This window comes from Triticum aestivum, chromosome 2B (genome assembly GCF_018294505.1).
Source record: "Triticum aestivum cultivar Chinese Spring chromosome 2B, IWGSC CS RefSeq v2.1, whole genome shotgun sequence".
Taxonomy (NCBI): domain Eukaryota; kingdom Viridiplantae; phylum Streptophyta; class Magnoliopsida; order Poales; family Poaceae; genus Triticum; species Triticum aestivum.
The window spans coordinates 6,186,196-6,193,932 of record NC_057798.1 but is presented as its reverse complement, the minus strand read 5'-3'; the positions used below and the strand labels follow the sequence as shown (position 1 = coordinate 6,193,932).

The window sequence follows — 7,737 nt, the reverse complement described above, 5'->3', positions numbered from 1 at the left end:
CCATCCTTCCGCGCCATAGCTCGCCTCGCCGCCATGGCCGCACCCAATGTCGCGGTAGAGCTCGCTGCCGTGGCCACTGCTCGCGTCCGAGCACAGCATCGTGCTCAGCTTCTCCCTAGCAACCCAACGCCACCATCCACTGCCTTTGTCGTGCCCCGTAGCGACGAACCCGAGATCACCCGAACGCCACCACCGCCGCCGATGATGTTTCGCTCAACTCCGACCATCTCAGCCACTCCCACCGACACCAAACAATGCGACATCGCTTGCTCTTTTGAACGAGCCAACCCACGGGGCCGGAGACTCCCTGTGCGCATATTCCGGCCAACTACGGCACGTCACCACCTTGAAATCGAGTCGCTGGAACCCCTCTAGCACCGCCACAGATATGGCTGGCTTGGGGCCCACCCATGTGTCACTGCCAGTGGGCCCCAGGGGCCTAGCTGACCCGTTGACCCCGGTCAACTGTGCTGACTGGGCAGCACAGTCACTGACTGGTGGGCCACCCACCTAATTAACTAAAATGTTAATTAATTTAATTGGTTAAATTTAATTAGACACTGACAAATGGGCCCTAATAACTAATTAGCTTAATTAGTTAAATTGAAACCTATTAATTTTTATTGAGTCACTAACAATGGGGTTCCACTTGTCAGTTTCACTAGTCAACTGCCAATGTTGACTACTCACTGGGCTTTGACTTGCCCCACATGTCAGCCTATGAAGCACATCATAACATTTAGTATTTAATGTATTTTCGAATTAACTTAATTACAATTTTTTTGGAAAATCATTTAAACTCCAAAAAATCATATAAAGTAATATATAACTGAAATGAAAATAAGTTATATATGAAAATTTCTAAGAAAAATATAAAAAATCCAAAAATGATATCCACTCATCTATCCGATAACTGCCAAACGCTGGGAAAACATTTCTAGATGTTTTTCCGCTTCGTCTGTAACGTGTAGCACTATGTTAGATCACCGCTAGGTCAGCATATTTCCATGTCATGCATCATGATGCATTTATTTGCTTTATATTTGTTGTTTCTCCCCCTCTCCTCTCTGGTAGACCCCGAGACTGACGATGGTCCTAGGTATGACTACACACCTGACGATCAGCCCTTTTTCACAGAGCTTCCAGGCAAGAAAAAGCCCCTTGATCATTCCTATATCGCCCATACTTTCTCTCTCATGCTTGCATTTGATTTTGCTAATGTTGTTGATAACTCCTATTCTGATGCATAGCCTGCTTTTGTAACCTGATGTTGTTACTTTACCTGATATCCTATATGCTTAGTATAGGTTCGTTAGTGATCCATCAGTGACCCTTCGCCTTGTCCCTGTTGCCCCCACTTTATTACCGAATGAATCGATCAATGTGATGGACGTACCGAGACCAACACATCACCGCACCCCCCCCCCTTAGTTGTACAACTCTGTAGAGATACTATCGAGTGCCGAGGGTGATACCTCGAAATGCACTCCTGATAATATCTCTGTAGTGTAGCTAATCGGTTGTGGATTATGGAGGGTGATTCCTCCTTCACCACTCCCAATATTGACTCTGTCGTGCAGTTCTTCAAGTGTGAACCTACCGAGGGTGATTCCTCCAAGTTCACCTTCATGGTTACATCGAGTGGGAATCGATCGAGGGTGATTCCTACAATTCCTCCTTGGTGTTATCGACACACACTTACCTTTACCTGTTCCCGTCAACTGTTTCTGTGGGACTGAAGGGACAGGTGGTACCACCCCAGTAGAGGTGGACCTGAGTTCCTGATAGTCTCTTGTGACTGAGGATGACCTGGAGGGTACCTGTGAGATAATTACGAGGCACGGCCGGGCATTCTTGGCCCTTGCCGTAAGTTCGAGAGACAGAGCAATAGGACCACGGATCATGGATCATTGATCCTCTCCACGCTCTCCCAAGACACTAATTGATTTGGATATGTGCACTGTTCTATAATTCATCCGATTAATCAGTAAATTGGCTAGTTAATCGCTACTCATCAGGTGGCCGAATCGAATAACACCTATTCATCATGTTAACATGCCAGTCCGATTAAATGGTCTATTAGACCGGTTAAATGGTCTGTTAGACCGATTAGTCGGTTGTTAGGCCGATTAATCGATGTCGGCCCTCTAACTCATGGGCATACAAAGCCCAATTATTTGGCCCGTAACCCCTCTCAGCCCATACAAAGACCGATTATTTTATTAATGTCAATTGTGCTAATAATATGCAAAGCCCCAAGCTTGGGGATGCTAATTTTTATACGTCCACTACTTATTGCAATTATCATGATTCGGGTGATTATTCTTATGATATTGAAAGTTTATTTAAGCCTCATGATGAATATCGTTGTGATAATATTGAAAATGGGTTTGGAAGATTGTCAGCTCTAGGTAATAATGATCCCACTAATTTGTAGAATGATCCCAAGCTTGGAGACGCGACAATAGTAGTGTGTCGTGATGCAGAAGGAAACTACCTCAGCAGCTCTTCCCTGGCGTAACCAATGTAGCATTTTAGGATTATTTGTTTTCATAAGAGCAAGTACAATAGCAGGCTTATAGCCTGCTTACATGGCAATTTTGTCGACATGGAGTAGAGAGACATGAAAAAGTAAGCGGAGTGGGCTCTCATGCAAGAGCCTAACTATATGCGTGCTTCAAGGCAGATGCAATAAATACGAAGAAAGAGATAGAGAGAAGATGAGGAAAAATAGTAATCTTATAGCCAACCTTATAGCTAACCTTATTGTATGAGTGACTATATGAATTGGCTATAAATGATATGACAACATCTTATAGCTAGCAATTTGTTGTATTATTAATCATGCTCTAATGTTCCTAATGCATCAATACGAAGAGAGTATTAGTAAAGCAGTGACAAGTAATGTGGATAGAAGAGAGTAACGCAATTTCACAAATATGACAACAACCTCATTAATGATAGCATGTGGCTATCTAGCCAGGGCCGAGTAATAAATGAGGGCCATCAGGGAGTTCGCTGGCACGTTACGAGCTCAGATTTATTTGTTGAGCACCTTGCGAACGATCAATCACCATACTCCCTTTAAATTGTCAGTTTACATATCAATTATCATGCATTTTCACCACCAAAGGGATTTTAGACACGTTTGGTTTAATGCCCAATTAATTAGGGCGTGACAACCGCAATCAATCCCACAAATTTCTCTTCATGCAGGTGTGTATGCGAGGTAGAATAAATGCATGCATGTGTGTACGTGTTAATTTTCCCAATTGTTAGGCGCCGTGGTATAACCATAGATGATATTTTTCAGTTTAATCGCTAATCACTTTGGTTTCAGAGATTGTTGAAGCGCGCCGGACTGTGACAAGAGAGTATTTCACGCCTGTCCATGCACAGGATTTTTTATACTATCTATGTCTTGGTTACAGGTCACCGTATTTTGGGTCATTTCTTAATCATGATTTGAACTAATAAAATCTAAGCTATACATTAAAAAAATAATATCATTGGAAACTACATTCAAATATGAATCCAACAATATTATTTGATTTGTTGTGACATGCATTGACAATTTGCTAGTCAAATATATGATTAAATTTTGATTTAAAATATGGGAGGGACTAATAAACCCTACTCCAAAGTCGAAAGTATTTTTTTGCGCCTACTCAAAAGTTGGCGATACTTATTTTCACAACCGTCTATAGGTGAGCAATAAAGGTGCAATAAAGACCGTCCCATCCCCTGTATCAGCCAAAGATTGAATTATATTATAATGGCATCTATGCAGCTCAACTACCGCGTGCCAAGCCCATGCGTGAGTAAATACGGCAGGCGCAGCTCAACCCATCAAGCCATGGCAGACTTGCTCCTCCTAACCCTGCTTCCCTTGGCTCTCCTCTTCCTCCTCCTCCACCATGCATCGCCAATCAAAGCCCTTCTCACGAGGGCCAAGTCGGTTTTGGCACCGGAGCTCTCCACGGTGTGGAAGCCACAGCCAGCTAGCATCTTCGTCACGGACCCCGAGACGGCGCACAGCCTTCTCGTGCGCGGCAGCGCCGGTGGCTCCTTCTCCAACCGCCCACCGTCCATTTCTCCCAGCGCCATCCTCTCGCGCCGTCAACACCAGAACATCACCTCCGCTCCCTACGGTGAGCACTGGCGCGCCATTCGTCACAACCTCACATCGGAGGTCCTCCACCCAACGCAGCTCCACCGGCACGCGTCAGCGCGCCGCCGTGCACTACATGGACTCGTCGTGGACCTCGCCGAGCAGAGGAAAAACGGCGTGGTTCACGCGGCGGAGAGCATCCGCTACGCTATGTTTGGCCTGGTGGCCAACATGTGTTTCGGCGACGACATCGACAATAACCGCGTACGTGCCATGGCCGACGCTCAGAGTGACCTCGTCAAATCCCTATCTACGGCGCGCGTGTTCGCGCACGCGAAGCTCCCCGCACTGACCAGGCTCATTTATCGTAATCGGTGGAAGAAGCTAGCCGCCCTGCGACAGCAGCAGGAGCAGACGTACCTACCACTCATCGACTCCCGTCGCGGCCGGCACCGGCGACCCAGCGAGACGCCAGTGTATGTGGACACGCTCATCGATCTCAAGGTGCCGGACGACCACAGTCAGGACCCAAGGCGGCATCGAAGAAGGCTGTCCGATGGTGAACTCGTCGGCATGTGCTCCGAGTTCCTTGGTGCTGGAACTGAAACGACAGCATCAGCGCTGCAGTGGATCATGGCCAACTTGGTGAAGCGTCCTGACATACAGGAGGCCGTCCAGAAGGAGATCAATGCCGTCGTGGGTGCGGACGCCGAGGAAGTCAGCGAGGTTGTTCTTGGGAAGCTGGAGTACCTGCACGCTGTGATCATGGAGGCACTCCGGCTGCATCCGCCGACGTCTTTTGCGTTCAGGCAGGTGATGGAAGAGGATCATGTGGTTCACAATGGCCAGCGTATTCCAGTGGGCACAAAAGTGTACTTCCCACTGGCTGCTATAGCACGAGACAGGACAGCGTGGGATAACCCTGACGAGTTCAAGCCACAACGGTTCCTGTCCTGCAAGGATGCATCCCAAGGAACCGACGGCACGATCAAAATGATGCCTTTCGGCGGTGGTCGGAGGATGTGCCCTGGTAGGGGTGTCGCAACGCTGCACTTAAGCTACTTCACCGCCAACCTTGTGAGGGAGTTCCGGTGGAGGGAGGGAGAAGGTGAGCTTGCTGTCGATCTCCAGCCGCATGTTGAGTTCTTCACTGTCATGAAGCGGCCATTGCGTGCTCACCTAGAGCTTGAAAGGACAGAGATCAAAACTAGTTAATTAGCTGGGCTGATCAGTGTTTCTTGGTTGTACTGTGTTTGCTAAATGCTAATAACGAACCATATGAATGTTTTTTGAGCGTCAGTCGATTCCTCCCCCGTACGCACGCTAAGTGTCGAGCGAAGACGAAGCGTGGCCTGCGAGGACTTGCCAAGAATGAACCGGAGCAGGCAACAAAGCCGCTACGTCGTAGGCGGAGGTGAGATAGAGGCTTTACTAGTTTGGGTGATGGGCGGTTCCCGGCATAAAGAACAAATGGAATACATGATTATGTTATCGGTTAATGCCGTAATAGTTGTGGTTAAGTCAGCAATTCCTCAACCCATGCACTTGAGCAGGCTAGGTATTTCTTTTATGAACATTATTATGAAGATCATTAATATTGTTAACCATTAAAAACACTTTGTCAATAGGGAAAAGTAATATATGCATGATGAATGTTATGCATATTTATAATTCCCTTTAACATTTGTAAATCCACCAATTAAATCATGCTCCTACCTTTAAAAATAATCCAGGACCTATAATGTACATGTTATTTACATAAATAGTAAGATATTTTAAATTAATCAATCTGGATACAAAAGCATATATTAATGTTTGTAGCTTAGCTACCCCATAGTGTGCGATGCTCCCTGTTTATATCCATGCAAAACCTTATGCAGTAGGATACATGATGTGTGGCAGATGAAACTAGCTCCAATACACTTGTTCAAGTTTTGTTGTGTACAACACCGATGGCAGATGAAACCATGTCAACAATCTCTGCTTGTCGAGTTGACGGTCATGTCAATGCGAAAGAAGGCATAGCTGTCAGCATGTCACCCTAAAATCTGACCATGTCAACAATGGAGGTAGGTGAATTCGTGATAGAAGAGGAAGAAGAAAATAATAATTGTGTTATAACAAAGTATACAAATGAGCTTTGTTTCTCAAAATAAACATCCTTAATTCTACAAGGATAAAAATAGCAACAAATAAACCAAAGTGATCGTCTTAGTAAATTCTATTTTGTTTACTAGGTTAATGTCACGCTTGTGGCAGGGAAGGGATAGGACACATCACATGCATATCCATTATCCATGATGCAAGTGTATGAACATGCGTGAAGGATGTGGGACACCGAAGAATTAAGTAAGGCTCTAAAGTGTGGGCTATAAATTGGCCTATACATCATTCTCAACATGGTGCAGAATGGCCAGACTGTCTTAGCTATACCTTTGCTGGTTTGTCAGGTCATTATAACGGGTAGATGCAGGTTAGTTAATACAGATGGATGCAACGCTACTCCTATAGATATTATAATATGTGAGATCGATCGGATGTGTACTTGTTTGAATGGTTATTCTTGCTTGTCAAGCCACTCTTTATTTGTCTTTTCACATTCATAATAGCTAAACATCAGTCGCCTGAAAATCCAATTTGGTTTGTTCGATTTTCGCTACAAGGAAGCAGGTGCCAGAGGGAAGGAAGAAGCAGCTGCTGACTCGCCGAAGTGAAGGAAGGAGCTCCCTAGGAGGCTACCCCATCATCTATCGTTGATGAAGGGGGGAGGTAGGGGTGGCAGCACGGCGGTGGTGCAAGTTCGCCGGAGAAAAAACTGGTCATTGCCGGGGCTGGAGGGATGGCCAGGGGCAGCAGCATGTCGGTGGTAGGAGGATGAGGGGTGGGCGGGGCGGTGAGGCTGAGCAGGAGCGCCGCTGGCCGCGGGTGGTGGTGGTCGACGGTTCGGCCGGTGGTCCATCTGGCGGTTGGATGGAGAAGAAGAAAGTTGTCTGGAGGATAAAGAAGTAATCTGCACCGCCTGTTTTCCATTCCATGGCTGAAAAGAAATCAAAAGAACATAACTGAAAATTTAGTCGACTTACCACTAGCCATTCCCTTCTACATTCTATGCAGGGCCGGCCCTGAGGGGGGGCAAAGGGGGCGGCCGCCCTGGGCCCCCAGGATGCAGGGGCCCGCACCCAGGGTACGTATACATTAGCCAGCTAGGCTAAGCCCACTACGCACTAGGACATGGGCTGAACATGGAGACGCAGGCTGTGTCTAGCCTATGGCACACAGCGGCTCGTTCCTCGACTCCTCATCCGATGTGTAGCTCGTAGCTGTAGCTTTGACCGCATGCCTGTTTGGATGCCTAATTATTCCCTTCCGAGATGGTCAGATCTAATCGCGAGTTCGCTTCTTCAAGAGGATCGTGATCCTAATCGCGAGTCGCCGTTTTATCGGCGACCTCCGCTCCCCAATCTCCACTGGAGATGTCATCCGTCGTCGCCAAGCGTAGACGTACATCCAATCCAGACCGCATCCTCCAACAGATCCCAGGTTTTAATTACTAGTATTCCCTATCAGCTAATTAAGTAATTTATCTTTGCATACATGATGCCTATATTGCGCACTGCTCAACGTAT

At 46.6% G+C, this 7,737-nt stretch overlaps 1 protein-coding gene across 1 annotated transcript; it reads left to right on the top strand.

Annotated features, from left to right (window-relative positions):
- The first annotated feature begins 3,791 nt into the window (after nucleotides 1-3,791).
- LOC123043055 (cytochrome P450 89A2) lies at nucleotides 3,792-5,410 on the top strand. Its single transcript, XM_044465402.1, has one exon. The coding sequence runs from the start codon at nucleotides 3,857-3,859 to the stop codon at nucleotides 5,324-5,326; it is 1,470 nt and encodes a 489-aa protein (XP_044321337.1). The 5' UTR covers nucleotides 3,792-3,856; the 3' UTR covers nucleotides 5,327-5,410.
- The last annotated feature ends 2,327 nt before the right edge of the window (nucleotides 5,411-7,737 follow it).